We start from the raw sequence: 23469 nt of genomic DNA, 5'->3' as shown, positions 1-23469 counted from the left end.
TGATATCAATGTCTTATACCATTGATTGAATGCGTATTCTAGCTGAGGGCATGTTGAATGTGATTTGACAAAATAACCGTAACGTTATAAATAGGGTCCAGCTGCATCGCCGGAGAATCCTTGCATGCTGAATGTAGGGTCTAGCTGAATATAGGGTCTAGCTGCAGGGCCGGAGAATCCTTGCTGGAGCTGGAGGCTACTCAAGTATACACACAGACAGTGGAGCTGTTTGCAGATAGCAAGGATTTTGACTTATTGCGTGGTGGCGATGTCTCGCAGATAATACAACTACAAGTATGATTATATAATATATATTTTATTTAAAAAAATATTTTTTATATAAAATATATATATATATTTTTTTTTAATCAAAAAAGATTTGGCAGGTAAGAAATATGCTTGGCGGGTAGACTCTTCCCATCTACCCGCCACTGGCCGGTGAGTCAAAAAGTTAATTTCGCTCCCTGTTCATAAGCCAGATAGGAACATAACCGGGCAACCTAGATGGTAAAGTCAGACAGTCCTGGCCAGTAGCTTGTACCTAGACGTGATAAATTATACTGTATATCTTTTTTAAGCTTCAACGTTCCCCTCCCCGCCTGCAGGGGGTGCCGCTTGACACCAGCAAGCTGCCCCTGGACCAGAGGTTGCCTCCCTACCCCTTCAGCCAGTCTCACCAGCCCCAGCCTGGGTCTCACCAGCCCCAGCCCCAGCAGCAGCCCCAGCAGCAGGGCCAGCAGGGCCAGCAGCCCACGGCACTGAGCCAGCACCATCACCAGCAGCTGCAGCGCCTGCAGCAGCCCCGGCCCAACCCCCAGCAGCAGCAGCAGGCGCTGGCCATGCAGCACCTCCACCTGCACAACCTCCGCAACACCCACAACCAGCACCTGCAGCAGCACTTTGGCATGGTAATGTTACTGTTAGAAACCCTCACACTAGTCCATGGTAATGTTACTGTTTCAAACCCCCACACTAGTCCATGGTAATGTTACTGTTAGAAACCCTCACACTAGTCCATGGTAATGTTACGGTTTCAAACCCTCACACTAGTCCATGGTAATGTTACTGTTTCAAACCCCCACACTAGTCCATGGTAATGTTACTGTTAGAAACCCTCACACTAGTCCATGGTAATGTTACTGTTTCAAACCCCCACACTAGTCCATGGTAATGTTACGGTTTCAAACCCTCACACTAGTCCATGGTAATGTTACTGTTTCAAACCACCACACTAGTCCATGGTAATGTTACTGTTTCAAACCACCACACTAGTCCATGGTAATGTTACTGTTTCAAACCCCCACACTAGTCCATGGTAATGTTACTGTTAGAAACCCTCACACTAGTCCATGGTAATGTTACTGTTTCAAACCCCCACACTAGTCCATGGTAATGTTACTGTTTCAAACCCCCACACTAGTCCATGGTAATGTTACTGTTTCAAACCCCCACACTAGTCCATGGTAATGTTACTGTTTCAAACCCCCACACTAGTCCATGGTAATGTTACGGTTTCAAACCCTCACACTAGTCCATGGTAATGTTACTGTTTCAAACCCTCACACTAGTCCATGGTAATGTTACTGTTTCAAACCACCACACTAGTCCATGGTAATGTTACTGTTTCAAACCCTCACACTAGTCCATGGTAATGTTGTTATAAACCCCCACACTAGTCCATGGTAATGTTACTGTTTCAAACCACCACACTAGTCCATGGTAATGTTGTTCTAAACCACCACACTAGTCCATGGTAATGTTGTTATAAACCCTCACACTAGTCCATGGTAATGTTGCTGTTTGAAATCCTCGCAAACCGAGTACGTTGAGAGAGAGTACTTTGCACAGATAGCTCAGACCAGAAATCCCAAATAAACACTTAATGTTACAATTAAGTAATGTACAGTACGTGTCTAAAGTACTAGTAGATATACTGTATGACCCTGAAGTTTAAATGAAACGTCAATGAGAAGGTAGTGAAGATGGATCTTTGTGAAACGCCGAAGCAGATACTGTGCTGAATAAAAAAACAAAATTACTCTGAATTTATAGCAGCAGGTGAACACAGCCAACGCATCCCAGATGAAAAGCCAGAGTCCCTTGGAGCAGAGTGGGCAGAATTCCCTGTGCCTGGTCAAGCAGGAGCATCCGCAACAGCAAGCGGACCAGCACCAGCAACTGGAGGCACAGAGGTCCAGTCTCCCTCAGCTCCAGCAGATCAGCCACTCCCTGGCCACAGACCTGGGACTCTATAACGTAAGTGACCACATATAATCCTCAAGACGGGAGATTCATTTTCCACGGCACGTCCACTCAGGCTGCAGAAATGTCATGGGAGTCTGCAAGCTTCTAGGCTAGGCTCACGCTCTTGCTGTATGCTAGCGTGTCTCGTTCACGAGATCTTCCCTCACTCAATTAAGCCGTTCTGATTTGACGGTATTGCTGACGTGAATAAGGTACTGATTTGCAGTAACGCCCCCTCTATGGTTGTAGCGCATAGTGACACTTCCTCAAACGGGTTTTGACAGAGGCAGAGAACGAGGGAGAGAGGGTGATGGAGAGGGACCGGTGGGACCGCGTGCAGGAGTGTGTGTAAATGTGTGTGCGCTGTCTCTCCCTCGTCGGAGCATTTACACACAAACTTGACTGCGTGTGTGTGTGTGTCGGGGACGCATCTCTCCTCTCTCTCGCTCTCTCTCTCTCTCACTTGCTCGTTCTCGCTCTCTCTCGTATGTATCACGCTGTGTGGGTGACTGTCACTCAAAGCGCTTATGGGCGGAGCCCATCCAATAACAGCCTGAAATCCTGAGGCTGAAAAATGATGCTTCTGAGTACTTGATTAGAAATATAAAACAATTAATTTTTGTTGAAAAAAAAAACGTACTGTTGTCTTCCATAGACTCACAGGAATTGCCCAAATAGTGCAAGGAATAGCAATGCATGTCCCCTTTAATTGTATTTCAGATATCTGAAATAATATCTGAAGACTAAAAGAATGCATTGTTTTATATTTCTAATCAAGTACTCAACCATAATTTTTCAGCTTCAAGATTTCAGGCTGTTATGGCCTGGCTCCGCCCATAAGCACTTTGAGAGGGAGAGAGAGGGAGAGAGGGAGAGAGAGAGGGAGAGAGGGAGAGAGACTTTTTTTTCCTCCCGTTCGGAGGTGTGTGCCGCGCGGCAGGTCCCCCCCCCCAAGTGCTCCCGAATGCTCTCTATCTCTCTCCCTCCGAGTGCATGCAGAGTATGAGGAAGTGGTTTCCACTCGCTGTGTACAGTCAGTCTAGGTAGATTGTGGGCGGGCATTAGCTACAACCACAGAGCCAATCACATCACTGTCTGCTACCCAGAGCCTGAGTAACGTCACGCAGGCCTTCAAATCAGGATGGCCTAATTTACTGGAGCAGGAAATGATCTGAGCTGAATCAGAGCAATCCGCCAATATGGTATTTAGACACTAAAACACATTGATACTAACTCCTATTACTATAATACAATGCTAGAGACTGAAAAATGACATTTATAATGCATGTCACCTTTAATACTTTCTTGCCAGTATGGCCGTGCAGTGGTCTTAAAAAGGTCTTAAGAATCTTAAATTGAACTTGTTGAAACCTATAGGAACCCTTATTTTATATTGAGTGAAAAAGCCTGCATCAGTGATTCCTCAGTATTGTCTGGCTGTGTCCTCTCTGTCTCAGTGATTCCTCAGTATTGTCTGGCTGTGTCCTCTCTGTCTCAGTGATTCCTCAGTATAGTTTGGCTAATGTATGTGCTCTCTGTCTCAGTGATTCTTCAGTATAGTCTGGCTAATGTATGTGCTCTCTGTCTCAGTGATTCTTCAGTATAGTCTGGCTAATGTATGTGCTCTCTGTCTCAGTGATTCTTCAGTATAGTCTGGCTAATGTATGTGCTCTCTGTCTCAGTGATTCTCCAGTATAGTCTGGCTAATGTATGTGCTCTCTGTCTCAGTGATTCCTCAGTATAGTCTGGCTAATGTATGTGCTCTCTGTCTCAGTGATTCCTCAGTATAGTCTGGCTATGTCCTCTCTGTCTCAGTGATTCTCCAGTATAGTCTGGCTGTGTGCTCTCTGTCTCAGTGATTCTCCAGTATAGTCTGGCTGTGTGCTCTCTGTCTCAGTGATTCTCCAGTATAGTCTGGCTGTGTGCTCTCTGTCTCAGTTCTCCAGTATAGTCTGGCTGTGTGCTCTCTGTCTCAGTGATTCTCCAGTATAGTCTGGCTGTGTGCTCTCTGTCTCAGTGATTCTCCAGTATAGTCTGGCTGTGTCCTCTCTGTCTCAGTGATTCCTCAGTATAGTCTGGCTGTGTGCTCTCTGTCTCAGTGATTCCTCAGTATAGTCTCTGTGTCCTCTCTGTCTCAGTGATTCCTCAGTATAGTCTGGCTGTGTGCTCTCTGTCTCAGTGATTCTCCAGTATAGTCTGGCTGTGTCCTCTCTGTCTCAGTGATTCCTCAGTATAGTCTGGCTGTGTGCTCTCTGTCTCAGTGATTCCTCAGTATAGTCTGGCTGTGTGCTCTCTGTCTCAGTGATTCTCCAGTATAGTCTGGCTGTGTGCTCTCTGTCTCAGTTCTCCAGTATAGTCTGGCTGTGTGCTCTCTGTCTCAGTGATTCTCCAGTATAGTCTGGCTGTGTGCTCTCTGTCTCAGTTCTCCAGTATAGTCTGGCTGTGTGCTCTCTGTCTCAGTGATTCCTCAGTATAGTCTCTGTGTCCTCTCTGTCTCAGTGATTCCTCAGTATAGTCTGGCTGTGTGCTCTCTGTCTCAGTGATTCTCCAGTATAGTCTGGCTGTGTCCTCTCTGTCTCAGTGATTCCTCAGTATAGTCTGGCTGTGTGCTCTCTGTCTCAGTGATTCCTCAGTATAGTCTGGCTGTGTGCTCTCTGTCTCAGTGATTCTCCAGTATAGTCTGGCTGTGTGCTCTCTGTCTCAGTTCTCCAGTATAGTCTGGCTGTGTGCTCTCTGTCTCAGTGATTCCTCAGTATAGTCTCTGTGTCCTCTCTGTCTCAGTGATTCCTCAGTATAGTCTGGCTGTGTGCTCTCTGTCTCAGTGATTCTCCAGTATAGTCTGGCTGTGTCCTCTCTGTCTCAGTGATTCCTCAGTATAGTCTGGCTGTGTGCTCTCTGTCTCAGTGATTCCTCAGTATAGTCTGGCTGTGTGCTCTCTGTCTCAGTGATTCTCCAGTATAGTCTGGCTGTGTCCTCTCTGTCTCAGTGATTCCTCAGTATAGTCTGGCTAATGTACAGTATGTGCTCTCTGTCTCAGTGATTCCTCAGTATAGTCTGGCTAATGTATGTGCTCTCTGTCTCAGTGATTCCTCAGTATAGTCTGGCTGTGTGCTCTCTGTCTCAGTGATTCCTCAGTATAGTCTGGCTGTGTCCTCTCTGTCTCAGTGATTATCCAGTATAGTCTGGCTGTGTCCTCTGTCTGATTCCTCAGTTTAGTCTGGCTTAGGGGTGGACGGTATAAACGGTTTACGTATGTATAATTTGCGCTACGGTATGGATTTTGACTCTCTGTCCTCTCTGTCTCAGTGATTCCTCAGTGTAGTCTGGCTATGTCCTCTCTGTCTCAGTGATTCCTCAGTATAGTCTGGCTGTGTCCTCTCTGTCTCAGTGATTCTCCAGTATAGTCTGGCTGTGTCCTCTCTGTCTCAGTGATTCCTCAGTATAGTCTGGCTGTGTGCTCTCTGTCTCAGTGATTCCTCAGTATAGTCTGGCTGTGTGCTCTCTGTCTCAGTGATTCTCCAGTATAGTCTGGCTGTGTGCTCTCTGTCTCAGTTCTCCAGTATAGTCTGGCTGTGTGCTCTCTGTCTCAGTGATTCCTCAGTATAGTCTCTGTGTCCTCTCTGTCTCAGTGATTCCTCAGTATAGTCTGGCTGTGTGCTCTCTGTCTCAGTGATTCTCCAGTATAGTCTGGCTGTGTCCTCTCTGTCTCAGTGATTCCTCAGTATAGTCTGGCTGTGTGCTCTCTGTCTCAGTGATTCCTCAGTATAGTCTGGCTGTGTGCTCTCTGTCTCAGTGATTCTCCAGTATAGTCTGGCTGTGTCCTCTCTGTCTCAGTGATTCCTCAGTATAGTCTGGCTAATGTACAGTATGTGCTCTCTGTCTCAGTGATTCCTCAGTATAGTCTGGCTAATGTATGTGCTCTCTGTCTCAGTGATTCCTCAGTATAGTCTGGCTGTGTGCTCTCTGTCTCAGTGATTCCTCAGTATAGTCTGGCTGTGTCCTCTCTGTCTCAGTGATTATCCAGTATAGTCTGGCTGTGTCCTCTGTCTGATTCCTCAGTTTAGTCTGGCTTAGGGGTGGACGGTATAAACGGTTTACGTATGTATAATTTGCGCTACGGTATGGATTTTGACTCTCTGTCCTCTCTGTCTCAGTGATTCCTCAGTGTAGTCTGGCTATGTCCTCTCTGTCTCAGTGATTCCTCAGTATAGTCTGGCTGTGTCCTCTCTGTCTCAGTGATTCTCCAGTATAGTCTGGCTGTGTCCTCTGTCTGATTCCTCAGTTTAGTCTGGCTTAGGGGTGGACGGTATAAACGGTATACGTTTACGTATGTATAATTTGCGCTACGGTATGGATTTTGACTCTCTGTCCTCTCTGTCTCAGTGATTCTCCAGTATAGTCTGGCTGTGTCCGTCTCTCTCTCCATCACTCTTGTCTAGTGCTACTATAATACTACTATAGATCACTACTTTTAGCCCAACAGCTGCTTGTCCTATTTCAAGGAGGGTTAGCTAGCAAATCAACGAATAAATACCACAGAACGCATCCCGCCAGAGAACTTCTGTAATGATTAACCGAATAATGACAAGTTAAAACGATAGTGAAGAACGCATCCCGCCAGAGAACTTCTGTAATGATTAACCGAATAATGACAAGTTAAAACGATAGTGAAACCACAACCATCCACAAGATGTTGTTGTCTTATTCTTTTCAAAGAGGTCTGTTGTTTTCCTTGGGTTCCCTGTTGGGTTAGAAGATGAATTGTTGTCTAAAATGCAGTGGAACTTGACGGCAGGGTGCGAGTCGACCCTGTGGTCCAGTGTCTCTTCACTGAATCAATGGGGCGTCTGAAGGCATATGGAGATATTTTGGTCCTCAAATTATCTAGTTATAGCTTCCTGGAACTTAATTTGTCGCCAAGCGATATTAACCTAATAAAAAATGAGGCACCACCCAGTCATAAGCAAGTGAGGTTTCTGCAGCCGCGAGCATCAAATCTGTGGTCTGTTGGGTTTGTCAACAGTGTTTTCAGGAAGTCCCTAAATGTGGTCCCTTTTGCTTTCTGCTCGTGTTCTCGCACACAGGAAACGGTACAAGTTGGCTCAGAAATGCTGCTACATTCTGCAATACTGCAAGTTTTATAGACGACGACTCGAAAGGCCGATCTTCCCGCGTGGGGAGTGTGGTAGTGTGGGGAGTGTGGGAGTGTGGCAGTGTGTGTGGGGAGTGTGGGAGTGTGGGCACATGAGAAAAAGCCCAACGTTTAGACTCTTCCTGTTGCCACAGAGCGCAGACTGACGGCAAGGAGAGTAACGGGAGTCACAAAAAAAGTACAAACGGGAAAGCCGAGGATGAGGACCACGTAATAATCATATCATATGAACTTTATTTATTAATTAATTTGTACAGCACCCTTCATACAAGAGTTGCTGCACAAAGTGCTTCACAGCAGCAACAAAAGACAGGCACAAAATGAGCACATAAAGTGCAGACATGTACAAATCAGTACAGTTTTTCACTTTAGGCTCCAACATCCCAATAGGCCACCTTGTTTATGGTTTTATTCTATGGCAGATTTAAAATAGACAATAATAAAAAGAGTGAAATAGAATAGACAGAGTAAAATAGTGGTGGAATTTGCGTTTAATTTGGCCTGCATTTGTTTGCATGTGGTTTAATGAACACTGTCTTCCTCACTCTAAGAGAGGGTAGAGTGACACCCTCTGGCGTTTTGTTGGCCTCTATCAAATTTTTTTATTTATTTTTTCTTCTCTAGAGCATCAATAGTGTAAAAGAGAACATCAGTGAATCATTTGTCTAAAATGTTGCTGTACTGCTCACAGCAAAAAGAGCAAATATACAGTCACTGCTCTGTGGTGCAAAGCTGTGGTGCTCCCCTCTACCAAATCAGTGATAACCTCTACCAAACCAGTGTTAACCTCTCTCCCCTCTACCAAACCAGTGCTAACCTCTACCAAACCAGTGCTAACCTCTCTCCCCTCTACCGAACCAGTGTTAACCTCTCTCCCCTCTACCAAACCAGTGCTAACCTCTCTACCAAACCAGTGATAACCTCTCTCCCCTCTACCAAACCAGTGATAACCTCTCTCCCCTCTACCAAACCAGTGTTAACCTCTCTCCCCTCTACCAAACCAGTGTTAACCTCTCTCCCCTCTACCAAACCTGTGCTAACCTCTCTCCCCTCTACCAAACCAGTGCTAACCTCTCTCCCCTCTACCAAACCAGTGATAACCTCTCACCCCTCTACAACCACCGTCAGTCACATAACCACCTCTCCTCTCCCTCATCTACTGAGAGCTCAGGGGACTGATGTTGGTGTCAAATCAACCGAGCCAGTGTTTCTCGATTGCCCACTCCATGGCTATTGTCCCTTGCATATTTTTCCTTGATTAGTACCCTAAACAGCTGTTTGCTCCACTCCTCTCTTCTGTCCCTCCATCTCTCCTCTCTCCATCTCTCCTCTCTCCTGGGACTCCATCTCTCCTGTCCCTCCATCTCTCCTGCCCCTCCATCTCTCCTGTCCCTCCATCTCTCCTGTCTCTCCATCTTTCCTGTCCCTCCATCTCTCCTGTCCCTCCATCTCTCCTGCCTCTCCTGTCTCTCCATCTCTCCTGTCCCTCCATCTCTCCTCTCTCTCCATCTCTCCTCTCTCCTGTCCCTCCATCTCTCCTCTCTCCTGTCCCTCCATCCAATAAATATACATCCACAAGAGAAAATAGTCCATTGGCAGATTTTAAGTCCATCGGTGTATAGCATATTTTAAGTCCATCGGTGTTACGTACCCCAGTGGGGAGACTCAACACTAGGCCACAGACAGGATAGGTGAGGGTGCAGTGACACAAAACACAAGAAACAATTTGCAAAATTATAATATTTATTTCACAAACACAAACTCGGCAACACGGAGAGCAAGGAGGACTTACCAGTGAGCACCAAATGAAATATCAAAAAGAAATAAAAGCCCACCCCCCCCCTTACAGGTGCGGATGCCCCAAAGTACAGGTGGTGGTGCTCACTTCTAAGGCTGGTGTCTTTAACAGTAGGTCACCTACGTGATGCAAAATGTAGACCCAGGGTATCTTCCTGTCCTCAATGTCCCTGTGTGCGAAACAAAAGATTAATAAACAAAGAAAAACAATCACCATAGGCTGGGTGATACAAGAGAACAAATGTTAACAGAAATGTGCAATAAACGAATGACCTAAATACAATACAATAAACCAGAGCTTCAGGTACCAGCTCTACACCAAATACACAACACTGACAATAATTCCTATGCTAACAAACAATGAACCAGAGATTTCACCAGTTCTCACACACAATGAGCTCACACAGAGCTTTGACCAGCTCTCACACCAAAACTAGCTAAGAGCCTCAGCTCTATACCAAAACAATCCAATCCAATCCAACTTTATTTATAAAGCGCTTTAACAGCCACAGGGGCACAAAGTGCTGTACAGAGGGAGCATATTAAAAACTATAAGCAGCACTAAAAATAGATAAAAAAAAGAGTAGCAAAACAGAGAAGAAAAATAGGTAAACATAGGCAGCAATACAAATTTAAATAGATCAGAGTACTTAAAAAATATATATATTTAAAAGCACAGTAACAAAACGATACAACACAGTAAGACAATAAGATCATAAAATCAACAAGCTACATGGTGTCAAAAGCCAGAGAGAAAAGGTGGAGGCCTTTGAAACGGGGCAGTGATGAGGCCTGCCTAATCTGCAGTGGCAGCTCATTCCACATTTTGGGGGCGACAACGGAGAAAGCACGGTCCCCCCCTGAGCTTACGCCTAGTTGTAGGCACTACTAGGAGCAGCTGGTCAGCTGACCTGAGAGAGCGAGAAGGTGTATAGACCTGCAACAGCTCAGAGAGGTAGGGTGGGGCAAGGTCATGAAGAGCTTTAAAAGCAAATACAATTATTTTAAAATGAATCCTAAAGTGCACGGGGAGCCAGTGGAAACACATCAAAGAGCTCTCCCACACAGACACAGCATAGTTATCACAACCAAACGAACCAGGGAGCTAACTAACACTGCACACAAATGGGTATATGAAGGAGTGTGGAGCCTGATTGCCTGACGAGCCTCAGCTGCTGCTGCTGCTGCTGTTGTTGCTGGAACTGAGACACCTGAGAGTGGGGATATGTAGACACAAGAGGGAGACAAGACAACAACAAACAACATGCCTATATATACAACAGATAACATATATTACTCCCTCTATATCTCTATATACATACATAAGGACACCGTCCGTAACACCCCCCCCCCCCCCCCCCCCCATAAAGAGTCAGCCCATGGCTGGCGACAGCACAACATACAATCCAAGTACCCCATTTGTCTTCCCAAAGAACATTATATAAAAGAAGCAGTGAAGCCAGACCAGCACTCTCAGGTTCAAAATTTTATGGCAGCCTGAAACAAACATGTTTCGGAATTATGTATTCCTTCTTCAGTGTTATAGCTATAACAAGCTATAACACTGAAGAAGGAATACATAATTCCGAAACATGTTTGTTTCAGGCTGCCATTAAATTTTGAACCTGAGAGTGCTGGTCTGGCTTCACTGCTTCTTTTATATAATACTTAATGGGATTTCAGCACCCAGTGTCGTATCTTGAGAGCGCGGTCTAACTTGACATTTTATTCTTCCCAAAGAACACACATCATAACACAAAACAAAACATCCACCACTGCCATCAACCAACCAGACCATCACCTTCCGCTTCTTCATACCCCTCTTAGTAGCATTTGATATGATCAGGGGTGCTGTTGGCACAAAATGTCCAGGGGTACAGCAGTCCCAACGCCAACATCAAAAGTATTAAGACCGTGGTCTGAGAAGGCACCTCACAAAAAAAACAGAGGGATGGTCCACGGTCAAAACGCACAATGTCAGACTGCTGCCCGCTTCCTCCTCACAAAGAAAACACATAATACAATGTGAGAAAGTCCACACAGCACAGCACAAAATGCAGCGTCACAATACGCTGAGGAGCAGAGAGACCCCCCCCCCCCCCCCCCCCCCCAGAGACGGCACTAGCCTCATGCAGCCACTTTTCAAGCCTGCACACAGCCTCAAAGGGCCGCCTATTGACCGAATTTTATTCACACAAAAATTGACCACCTCTCTGCTTCCAGCTATCCCTGGAGCAGGAGCAGTAACAGAATATGTGGCCAAACCAGCGTCTTCACTCTGGGCAACTACCAGCTTACCACGAGTCCTGGGTAACCGCGTTGCCTCAGAGGCTAGTGTATCCCGCCGAATCGTCACCTTGTCACTCGTCACATCTACAGGTTGTGGAGCACGGGTGATTGTACACACTGGCAATACATCTGGGAGCAACGGAGCAAACACATCGGGGCACAAAACAGTAGGGTGATCCAAAACTTTAACACATGGCATAACTCTGCCACCAGCGATGTCATTACCTAACAAAAAGGTGACACCTCCCACTGGTAATGATGGGCGCACGCCCACCTTGAACACCCCCTTTGCCAACCCGCAGGTTAGATGTATCTGATGGAGGGGCACCGACACAAAGCCCATGCCGATCCCCTGCACCAACACACTAGAGCCAGTCGATGCCTCATCACAAAACGGCAACATGTCTGATATGATAAATGACTGTGCTGCCCCAGTATCCCGCAGTATGCGTACTGGACGCTGGTCCAACTCACTGCCACTGAGCGAGACCAACCCGTCCGACATAAACGGTTCGTAACTGGGTCCTGGTATGTCACACACTGTCTGGACCAAACCAACCGCTTTAGGTCGTCCATCTGTCCGAGACTGCTCCTTGCGTCTCAAAACAACACAGTCACTTATAATGTGGCCCACCTGATGACAGTAAAAACACTCCCGCTCCTCCTTGTAGCGGGGAGACACAGAGCGGGGCGGACTAGTCTGTCCAACATAGCCACTGCGGCGGATCTGCGGCGGACTAACGTGTGACCTAGCTGGAGTGTGAGCAGAGGGATAAAAGGTCCTACCCTCATGTCGGAGAGTACCAAACGACTGTCTATGAGTTAGCACAAACTCGTCAGCGAGTACTGCAGCCTGAGCCAACGTACCCACTTTTTGCTCATTCAGATATGTAGCCAAACGGTCATTCAGACTATTTTTAAACTCCTCCAGCAACAGTAACTCAGACAGTGCATTAAAATCAGACACGTCACTCTCCTTACACCACCGAAAAAATAGACTCCTTCTCACGAGCAAACTCTACAAAAGTCCTCCCAGGCAACTTTATGTGAGCTCGGAATTTTTGCTTATATGCCTCCGGCACTAACTCATAGGCTCGAAGTACAGCAGTCTTAATCGCGTCATAAGACAAACTGTCACTGAGAGGGAGGGCAGACAAAATCTCCTGGGCTTTTCCAGTGAGTTTACATTGGAGCAAGAGAGCCCAGACCTCTTTAGGCCACTTTAATGAGGTAGCAACTCGCTTGAAAGCATTAAAATAGGAGTCTACCTCCGCCTCACGAAATTGAGGTACCAGAGATATAAGTCTGCTCACATCATAAGCCCCCACAGCCGTGGAAGAGGGTTGAGCAGGACTCCCAGCCTTAGCAGCCTCGAGCTCCAGTTGCTTAATTTTAACCTCAGCGTCCAACCGGTGGTTCGAGATCTCAGCCTCCAGCTCCATTTTCCTAACAGCTAACCTGTATTCCCTCTCCTTTTCCCTTTCCTCAAACTGCAACCGTGCCAAACTTAACTGAAGACTGGCCTCTTCAGTACTCCCCCCAGGGAAAGGTGAAGCATGACCGGGCACTGGAGACGCGACACCCGAAAGGGGAGGCTTATCCTCTCCCCCCTCTGCATCCGCCCCAACTCCCTCTCCCTCATGCTCCTCGTCCGAGGCAGAATGAGGGGAAGAAATAAAAGACGCCCCCTCACCTACACCGAGCACCTTCCTATACACCAATATGCGTACCACCTCCTCTCTCAGGTCAGCCTTTGCCAAACTTTTAGCAAGGCTGACCTGAAAATGCGAGGCGATAGCACATAAGTCCTCCTTCCTACACTGATCCAAATGATCAACTGAGGGATCACTCAGAAACTCCTCCACACTAAAAGACGTCATGCCTACAAAGAGACACCAGCGCATACATACACAGATCAAATTACTACCAAAAACCAACCTATCTAACGTGCCCACCGCACACCAACACCAATTGTCTGTTGCCCACTAACGAGCCCCCATTTATGTTACGTACCCCAGTGGGGAGACGCAACACTAGGCCACAGACAGGATAGGTGAGGGTGCAGTGACACAAAACACAAGAAACAATTTGCAAAATTATAATATTTATTTCACAAACACAAACTCGGCAACACAGAGAGCAAGGAGGACTTACCAGTGAGCACCAAATTAAATATCAAAAAGAAATAAAAGCCCACCCCCCCCCCCCCCTTACAGGCGCGGATGCCCCAAAGTACAGGTGGTGGTGCTCACTTCTAAGGCTGGTGTTTTTAACAGTAGGTCACCTACGTGATGCAAAATGTAGACCCAGGGTATCTTCCTGTCCTCAATGTCCCTGTGTGCGAAACAAAAGATTAATAAACAAAGAAAAACAATCACCATAGGCTGGGTGATACAAGAGAACAAATGTTAACAGAAATGTGCAATAAACTAATGACCTAAATACAATAAACCAGAGCTTCAGGTACCAGCTCTACACCAAATACACAACACTGACAATAATTCCTATGCTAACAAACAATGAACCAGAGCTTTCACCAGCTCTCACACACAATGAGCTCACACAGAGCTTTGACCAGCTCTCACACCAAAACTAGCGAAGAGCCTCAGCTCTATACCAAAACACATCAAAGAGCTCTCCCACACAGACACAGCATAGTTATCACAACCAAACGAACCAGGGAGCTAACTAACACTGCACACAAATGGGCAATGAAGGAGTGTGGAGCCTGATTGCCTGACGAGCCTCAGCTGCTGCTGTTGTTGCTGGAACTGAGACACCTGAGAGTGGGGATATGTAGACACAAGAGGGAGACAAGACAACAACAAACAAAACATGCCTATATACAACAGATAACATACATTACTCCCTCTATATACATACATAAGGACACCGTCCGTAACAATCGGTCCATAGCATATTTTAAGTCCATCGGTGTATAGCATATTTTAAGTCTCATAACAGCTTAATGAGGCTTAGTTTAGAAAGATTTGCCACAGTTTGCATCCCAAAGTGTTGCAGAATAAACTGAACTAAAACACTGAACATTCTGAAAGCACCCTGATCCTTCATCAAACGCACGTTAAGGCCGCTTCCCTATATTTAGTAACTAAGTTTATTATTTGATTGGTTAATTGAATCTGTTATGACATTTGGCGGGGCCCCGCGCTGCTGCTCCGCCCCGTCTCGCCGTGTAATGGTAACCAATTTAGTGCCGTAACAATTATACTAATAATTAGTTGCATTTTGCGAATACCGATTTTAGCACCTGGTCATATAACGGATGACGTAATTGCATTACCCTATAATGATGCGTTACTTGGCCGCCGCCGGGTTCGATGCGGTTGTCGCCCACGAAGCTGAATGAATGAAAAACTTTATTTAACAGATTGCAGAATGGGTACAATACAGTACGGCTCAATACACACAATTGTTAAGGGGATGCAGACCAGAGAAAGACGTTTGTCTTGTTTACATCAGGGTCCCCCATTTTCAATTCATAGTGACATTTATGACATACACAACATACATGACATCATGACATTTATGGCATAGGGACATACATGACATACAGGTATATAGTACTGTTACATTTGTGACTTATACAATATGCAAATATACTGTAATGTTACCCATAGATCCTAACAGAATATATACGGGCTGACCCCTATTAGTCGAATAGTCGACTAATCGGTCGTAAGGAGCCGTAGTCGACTGCCAACCTCTTAGTCTAATACAAAAAAAGAAAAAAGAAAAAAAGAATATCATTCTTTCCAAAAGAAAAGAGGCATAGAAGCGTGGCTAACGCTAATGGCACGCATACCAGAGGCTAACTGCCTAAGAAAACGGGCACAGAGGCACTGAAAGATGATTTCACCCATCTAATGAACACACTAGACTAGACAAATATCAAGATGTATCCATCAGTGGACCAATTGCATGCTTTTACAGAGGACAAGAAGCCTTCAGTCGACTCCTTCAGACTTTAAGCACCCCCACAACCCAAATGGAATGATAAAAAAAAAATGTATACTTATTTTTTTCAAAAAAAAATTTCATAGTCTACTATTAATCGACTATCTGCAAATTTTTTGGCGGGGACAGCCCTATATGATGGGGAGGAGACTGTACATTAGGAGGGGGTGGACAGGAGAAAAAATATATACATATGGTGGGGAGAAAATATATACATACGGTGGGGAGGAGACTGCCTATTAGGAGGAGGTGGGGGGGGGGTTGGACATTTACGGTGTCCAGTTTAGAATTACAGCCTCCCGTAGGTGCTCTTTGAGAGCTCAGGCTGCCTGTTGTAGTGATGTTTCGGTCGTGAACGAAACGGCTCCTAGAGCCGGCTCTCTGAAGTGAACGACGGGAGCCAGCTCCTGATAATTATTTTGTATTTCTATTATTTTTTTTTAAAGTCGTGCGTGATTTGGTCAATAATATGTGTGGTGGCGTCTGTGTCCACGCTGAGCAGGAGGGGGAGGGGAGAGGTTACAGACACACACACACAGCGCAGTGCACATGAACAGGAGGGCGGGAGGGAGACGAGAGAGAGAGAGAGAACACACAGAGAGAGAGAGAGAGAACATGCACTAGCGAGACAGACGGAGACAACACGCTGGAAAGGTGAGGAGATGAGTGAAAGCAGGAAAAGCAGTACAATTAGCAATTGTAAAATAAAAGATGAGCAAGCTGCTATTAATGAAGGTGCCACTGTGTCTACTGCAACTGTTGCTGCAATCTTTTCTACAGCATTATCCAGTACACACCACAACCACCTAGAGTCCTAGACCTACAACCCAGAGCTTGCAAAAGGCTATGACACAGTTTTATTGTAGCACTCTGCTTCATGTTGAGTATGTAAATAAAACTACATAAATGATAAACATTTGATATAATTTATGTTTTTTGCATTAGTAATTTATTTTACATAATCTTTGGTAATAAATAAATTTAAGCAACAAAAAATCTGAATGCCCGGTTGGGAGCCGAAAGAGCGCTTTTTTTTAGTGAGCCGAGCCGGAATTCCCACCAACTACTCTGCTGCATCGCGTGTCACAGCGTCATGTATTCCTCCTACATTCTTTCCAATTCATCTTTGGAAATATTGTTTATTCCCCTCGGTTCGCGAGACGATACGTAATCTTAACTCTCTTTTGGGGACTCACTGGCGGTGCGGTGTAGCGTGAGGCCTGGTGGTGTTTATCATCTATTTGCTGCGTGAATAACCCCGATGTCAATGTGACACGACGAAATGGATACTCTTGGCTGTCGGCAGTGGTCGTCTATAAATAGTCGGCTGAGCAGACGGGTCATTGTCTGCGGAGAGGCTCCGACATGGGATCGGCTATTCAGCAGCGAGATCCGTCTGTAGGAACTCTTCCTGGATCCTGACGCTACCCCTTCAGGGACGTCTTTCAGAAGAAACTTTGACATTTGAACAGAGATTGGTCTGTAGGGGTTCCCCTTTTTGTTGAAGAAGCCTCCCTTTCCGTCACTGCTTCTCGGTTAAGGGTGCGATTTATGAGGTGGCTTTCAGTGGCAGTTTGAACCGGTTTTACATAAACGCACTGCATTTCTATACCGTTTCTATCCGAAGCGCTTTACAACTTGTGCCTCTCATTCACCCACTCACACACTGAATTTGTGTCTTAATAGTTCTATACTTGTCTGTGTAATAGTATATATGAGTCCATAATTCCACATTTGCTTGTTGTGGTGGTGCCTCCTTCATGACCTATATCTAATTTAATATATAATAAATAATAATAATAATAATAATAATAATAATAATAATAATAATAATAATAATAATAATATATATTATATTAGATATAGGTCATGGGTCATGAAGAAGGCACCACCATAACAACCAAATGTGGAATTATGGACCAAGCACAGATTTGTTTTATAACTTTAATTTTGCAGAGAGGAATTGGTAGTCTAATGTCGTTCTTATTGACGTTCTTGTTTTGATGTTCTATGTATTGTGTGTTTGTCTTCCAGGACGCGCTGTTGAATTCTCTGTTCGACGACCCCTACCTGGGCCTCCAGCTCACGGCCAGGCACAGCCAGCAGGTAGGACCACGCTTCACCTGATCCCTTTAAGACCCTCCTGGTTCCTATAGACCTGGGGAGTCACCTGATCCCTTTAAGACCCTCCTGGTTCCAGAATACTTTTTGCCTACGGTCTTTTACCATAGGAGTTTGTGGAGGCTGCACCTGTTGCTTTGATTTGATTCTTCACGTGGTGTTTTTTATGGCAAAATTAAACCAATACGGTGAGAGTGTGAATGGAGCCAGTTCCCCGGTTTGTCTTCTTGTTTGTGTTCCGTCCACACGGTCTCCTCCCGGTCTAACCACTCTGGTCGTCTCCGCTCTCTAGTTCACCATGGAGAGCCAGGGTGACGGCCTGTCCTTCCACCACGGGCTCCTGGGCTTCGGCGGCGCGGCCGACAAGGACCAGTACCCGTCCAACCTGGACCTCCAGGAGTCTGTGGAGCAGCAGCTCCTCAACAACCAGAACCTGAACTACGGCGGCGGGGGGGATGGTCGGCACAACGTGCCCAACATCATCTTCACTGGTGAGAGCTGCGTGCGCTGGTGACTGAGCCGCGTGCGCTGGTGACGGAGCCGCGTGCGCTGGTGACGGAGCCGCGTGCGCTGGTGACGGAGCCGCGTGCGCTGGTGACGGAGCCGCGTGCGCTGGTGACGGAGCCGCGTGCGCTGGTGACGGAGCCGAGTGCGCTGGTGACTGAACCGAGCGTGTTGGGAGGGTGTGAAACTTGCTCCGTTTGATCATCATAAGAAACTACGCAACCTCTACTGTCTTTAACTATGAATGAACACCACACTCTAACTCAGTGGTTCCCAAAGTGGGGGTCGCGAAAAAATTCCTACACCAGAATGCAGGAAATGAAGTCTTTGTAACAAAGAAATTCCTGGTGGGGGACCCCCAGACCCCCCGCTTAAAAAGTGGCCTGACTGGGGCTATATTTCGCACACTATATTTCCTGGCCTGAATGATTACCCCAGTCCGGCTCTGGTTAAAAGCCTCCAATGCTTATTAGTGTGGGTGCGTTTGAACGTTTGCATGTTTCAACCATACATTTCCATTTATACATTTTATTTTTTTAAATAATAATTGTATTAAAAAAATAAATAAAAATGTACCTCCTATAATATTGGGGGTCGCGGCTCTCTGACACCGTTATTTCGGGGGGTCGCGGCCTGAAAACTTTGGGAACCCGTAACCATCTTTAGATAATAAAGTACTCAACATATACTGTCTTTAACTATGAACATAACATTCTAACTTACCATCTTTAGATAATAAAGTACTCAACCTCTACTGTCTTTAACTATGAACACAACATTCTAACTTACCATCTTTAGATAATAAAGTACTCAACCTCTACTGTCTTTAATTATGAGTGAACACAACATTCTAATTTACCATCTTTAGATAATAAAGTACTCAACCTCTACTGTCTTCAGTGAACACAACATTTAAAGGTCCCGTGTCTTATAAATGGCCTTTTCCCGTGTTTAGCATCGTTTCCTAGCAATGGGGATTTATATCAATGGGGTCTGTTTCTCTAATTCTCATTTTGGCTCATCAGTCTAGTCTCGAGTTCACGAGATCCTCTCTCACTCAACTAAGCCGTTCTGATTTGACTGTTTTGCTGACGTGAATAAGGCACTGGTTGTAGTCACCGCCCACAATCAACAATTCGCTCAACAACGGAGCAGTGGGAATAATGTGGAAGTGGTCTCCCTGACTCTCCCTCTCTCGCTCTTTCAACCTGCATTTTACACACAAACTGCAGTTGAGCCGCTCACACAGCGCACACGCACGCACGGATCGATGTATCCTCTCTCTCTCTCTCCCTCTCTCTCAACCTGCATTTTACACACAAACTGCAGTTGAGCCGCTCACACAGCGCGCACGCACGGAGCAATGTATCCTCTCTCTCTCTCCCTCGCTCATTCTCTCTCGCTCTCTCTCGTATACATGTATCACACTGTGTGGGTGACTGTCACTCAAAGCGCTTTAGAGTAATTGATTAGAAATAGAAAACAATTAATATTTTTGAAAAAAACTTTACAGATGTGTTCCATAGACTCTCAGGAATTGTGTAAAGTTGCCCAAATAGTGAAAGGAATAGCAATGCATGTCTCCTTTAATTAAGCACATTGTAACTAAGCTAGCACTCTGCCTCTTTAACTAAATTGAACAAATGTTCAATGTTAGCTTGCTAGCTAATGTTTCATAACATTGCTAATGTACGTTCCTAACATTAGCTTGCTAGCTAATGGGTCGACCGTAATGGTTACTGTAAACGCTAATCAGTATCCACAACAAGTCCCTCCCTACCTTCCTGTTTTTACAGGAAACTCATGTGGAATCAAATAGCATTCTGCTAGCCGTTTCATGGGGATGTTAAAGCTAGCTGTGTGCAGGCAGGGATGGGGGTAATCTTGCATACAACAGGGCCAAGCAGAACATGCCAGGGTGTTTGTCAACAGGTAGAAATGGGAATCGGGGCACCCAAGTGGCGACCCATGTACGCGCTGCGTCGCGAAACGGCCGACCCAGGTTCGATTCCCGGACCTGGCGTCCTTTGCCGAATGTCTTCCCCCCGCTCTGTCTCCCGTTCTTCCTCTCTCTCTCTCTCTACCGGACTGCCCAGTAGTACAAACAAATAAAATATCTACCAAAAACGCATATAAAAAAAAAAAAAAAGGGGGAATCAGAAGGATCATGCAGCTCCATACAGCACGACATTGAATCAAAACCTTTTTCAGTTGTTTGTGATTGAGGGGAATTGATTGAAGAATTTGATCGATAAACCATAATTGGTCAAATTCTGACAGTGCTCATCCCTAGTCACAAGGGCAAAACTTTAGTTTGAGAAGTGGGGGACACACAATTATTATGGGATGGGAAATATGTGAGTGCGATTGATTTTTTTTATGCACGTGAAGCTCAAATCATACCCACGACGATTTTCATTGAACCATTTAACCTTTTTTTTCATTAGCCATACTCCTCTCGACATGTCATTGCACAAACGCACACATCACAGAAAAAGAATTGCATATTAATTAACGTTATACAATGTTTTCGGACTGTAAAAAGTGAGCGGGACAAAAACAAGATTTTGAAAAGTGAGCGGGACATGTTCCCCCTGTCCCTAGTGGAAATGTCGCCCCTGCCTAGTCATAAACGTTTGTAATACAGGATCAAAAGCACCATTTAAACCCTAACCAACAAATCGTCTACATTTATGTAAATATGAAGATGTTTTAACCTCACTGCCATAGTCATCAACATGTCGAGTACAGAGAGACTCAGAAGGAGCTTCTATCCCCAGGCCATCGGGATGCTCAATGCAGACTCTATGCAACACTAACCTAGCCATTTCATTGCACACACATCCACATGCACACACTCAATTTAAACATTCACCTTTAACATTCACTTTAGACACTTTTTAACACTAGTGACTACACCATATTTTATCTATTTATTACTATAAGATTTGCACTACCTCTACCTAAATTTTGCAATTTTGTTTTGCATTTTGTACTTTAGTTTTGTATATTGTATATTTTGTACTTACTGTATGAAGCACAATCTCAGGAGGCTCATACAGAACCAAACATTTCACTGTAATGTACCTTATATGTGATGTGACAACTTGAACTTGAACCTTCCTTCCAGGTGACTCTCCACCAGGCCTGTCCAAGGAGATCGCCAGTGCCTTGTCTCACGTCCCCGGGTTCGAGATGGACCCCTTCTCCCTGGACGACACCCTCAGGATGGACCCTCTGGCCCTGGAGGGCCTGGGCATGATGGGACTAGATGGGGACCTTATGCTGGCTGACCCAGCCGTGGAGGACTCCTTCCGCTCCGACCGGTTCAAATGATCTATCCCCAGGGGGGCTGGATAGGGAGAGGGACCAAGGGCCAGGAGCCAGCCAGGGGTGGAGAGGGACCAAGGGCCAGGAGCCAGCCATGGGTGGAGAGGGACCAAGGGCCAAGGAGCCAGCCAGGGGTGGAGAGGGACCAAGGGCCAGGAGCCAGCCATGGGTGGAGAGGGACCAAGGGCCAGGAGCCAGCCATGGGTGGAGAGGGACCAAGGGCCAATGAGCCAGCCAGGGGTGGAGAGGGGCCAAGGAGCCAGCCAAACTGAAGGTGGAGAGGGCTGGAATCACCCCCCTCCTCTTGGAAGTTGGCCAATCAGAGTAAAGTAGGCTTTGGAAGTAATTTGACTATTTTTGACAGGAAGTACACAAGCCCCTCTTCTTTGTTGGTGTTGAAGGCTTGACGAGAGAGAGGACAGCAGTGAACTTTAGCGGGGGAGCTATTCTGCTGCATCCAGGCACTTAACCGAACATGCTCTCGCAACGCTTGAGACGTCGAGAAAAGGCCAGATTTTTCTTCTAGGCATTAGCTTGTATGAATCTTGTCTGCATGTAAATGAAAAATAATGCACTTGGGATAATGCGAACACACGGGGATCACACGCATGTGACATGAGCCTAATGTGAGAGCGACGCTTGAATCACGCCATCTTGAAAAAGCATCATTCTATAAGCCAGGACCCCCCCCCCCCCCCCCCCCCCCCCTGTGCTTATCGATCTTCATCTCTGTATTTCTCACCATTCCATCCGGCGCTCGTATCCGCCGTCATTCCACAGAAAAGACGTCACTTCGGATTATGTTCCCCCACTCTTGGCATTAAGTGTGGTTCTGTTCAAATCAAATCAAATTTATTTGTAAGGCCCGACAACACATGTTTAATGTCCCCATGGGCCGGACACGTCTTCTTTAAACGAGTCAAGAAGAAACATCACAATAAATGAAGTCAGCGCTCACCGTAGTATAGACTCCAGGCTGGAGGTGGGACTCCTGGGCAGGGAGGAAGTCTCTCAGCGGGACATCATCTAGTGGTGAGCGCTTCTCTTGCGTTAAGAAATCAGTGGCCATTCTTCTGTCTGGATATCAGTAGTTTATCAGTGGAATTCTCTCTATATTCAAACCCCCCCCCCCCCCCCCCTCAGGCCATCGCATCCGTTTATGCACACCTCAAAAATAACTTGACATGGATTTTCCCACCGCAATATCCTGCAAGGCCGCCACAAATAAATCTCCCAAACCAATACGACGACAACATTAGCAAATGTTTCTGGTCTTGCTGCACCTCAGTCCTTTCCACGTCTCCACTGTGTGTTATGCTCACTAACGCCTGAGCCCTCCATTAACCCTTTCACTACCACACTACAGAAGGTTCACCCTTTCACTACCACACTACAGACTCTTAACCATTTGTAGTGTGGTAGTGAAAGGTTAACCTTCGGTAGTATGGTAGTGAAAGGGTTAAGAACCTTTTTTTTTTTTTTTTTTTTTTACCTTAATCAGCGAGATGCCTGATTGAAGCAGCAACACATACTGAACATAACCCAGTGTGTTAATTTTCAATCAATAACGTTGGTTCAATCAAAGATAGCCAGTGTCCATACCCACAATTTCATTGGAGCCCACTGTAGTGGAGCTGAACCAACATGGCAGCTTTTTACAGTTCTCTCCAGCGATGCCAGTCTGCTGCCGTTAGGCTACGGATGACGTTTGTGAACTGGAGCTATGGACCTTGTTGCTATGCTACTACCCTTGTGTGCCTGCTATACCGTGTAGCTGTCCTACTACATCCCTCCTCTCTGCACAGCGCCCTCTAGAGCCAGTAGTAGGGACTCTACTGTATGTGTTACTGATTGTGTTGATAATGCATTGTGTATGCAAAAGAAAAAGAAGAGAAAAAAAAGAAAGCACTCGCCTGCTGCCGTATGAGTTGAAATGAGCTGACTGAAAAGCATTTAAATGGTTGAACATACATGTCTTGGAATGAGTGTGCTTTGAATGCGCGTGGCCAGAATGAAGCAGCAGGTTAAATACAAATGTCTTTCCTATTGTATTGTAT

At 45.8% G+C, this 23469-nt stretch overlaps 1 protein-coding gene across 1 annotated transcript in view; it reads left to right on the top strand.

Annotated features, from left to right (window-relative positions):
- LOC311246161 (CREB-regulated transcription coactivator 2) overlaps positions 1-21421 on the top strand; it is a gene marked incomplete at its 5' end in the record, with an annotated part of 89211 nt that extends 67790 nt beyond the window's left edge. The window contains 5 exons of the mRNA XM_084336277.1: positions 606-908; positions 2053-2256; positions 17492-17563; positions 17871-18069; positions 21213-21421. Coding sequence (XP_084192403.1) covers positions 606-908; positions 2053-2256; positions 17492-17563; positions 17871-18069; positions 21213-21418 — 984 coding nt within the window. The 3' untranslated portion in view covers positions 21419-21421. The remainder of the gene's footprint in view (positions 1-605; positions 909-2052; positions 2257-17491; positions 17564-17870; positions 18070-21212) is intronic.
- Between the last annotated feature and the right edge of the window lie 2048 nt (positions 21422-23469).

This window comes from Notolepis coatsorum, assembly GCF_963971535.1.
Source record: "Notolepis coatsorum genome assembly, chromosome: 19".
NCBI classification, from domain to species: Eukaryota; Metazoa; Chordata; class Actinopteri; order Aulopiformes; family Paralepididae; genus Notolepis; species Notolepis coatsorum.
Note: the sequence above shows the minus strand (reverse complement) of the source record. Positions and strands in the feature narration are given on the sequence as shown.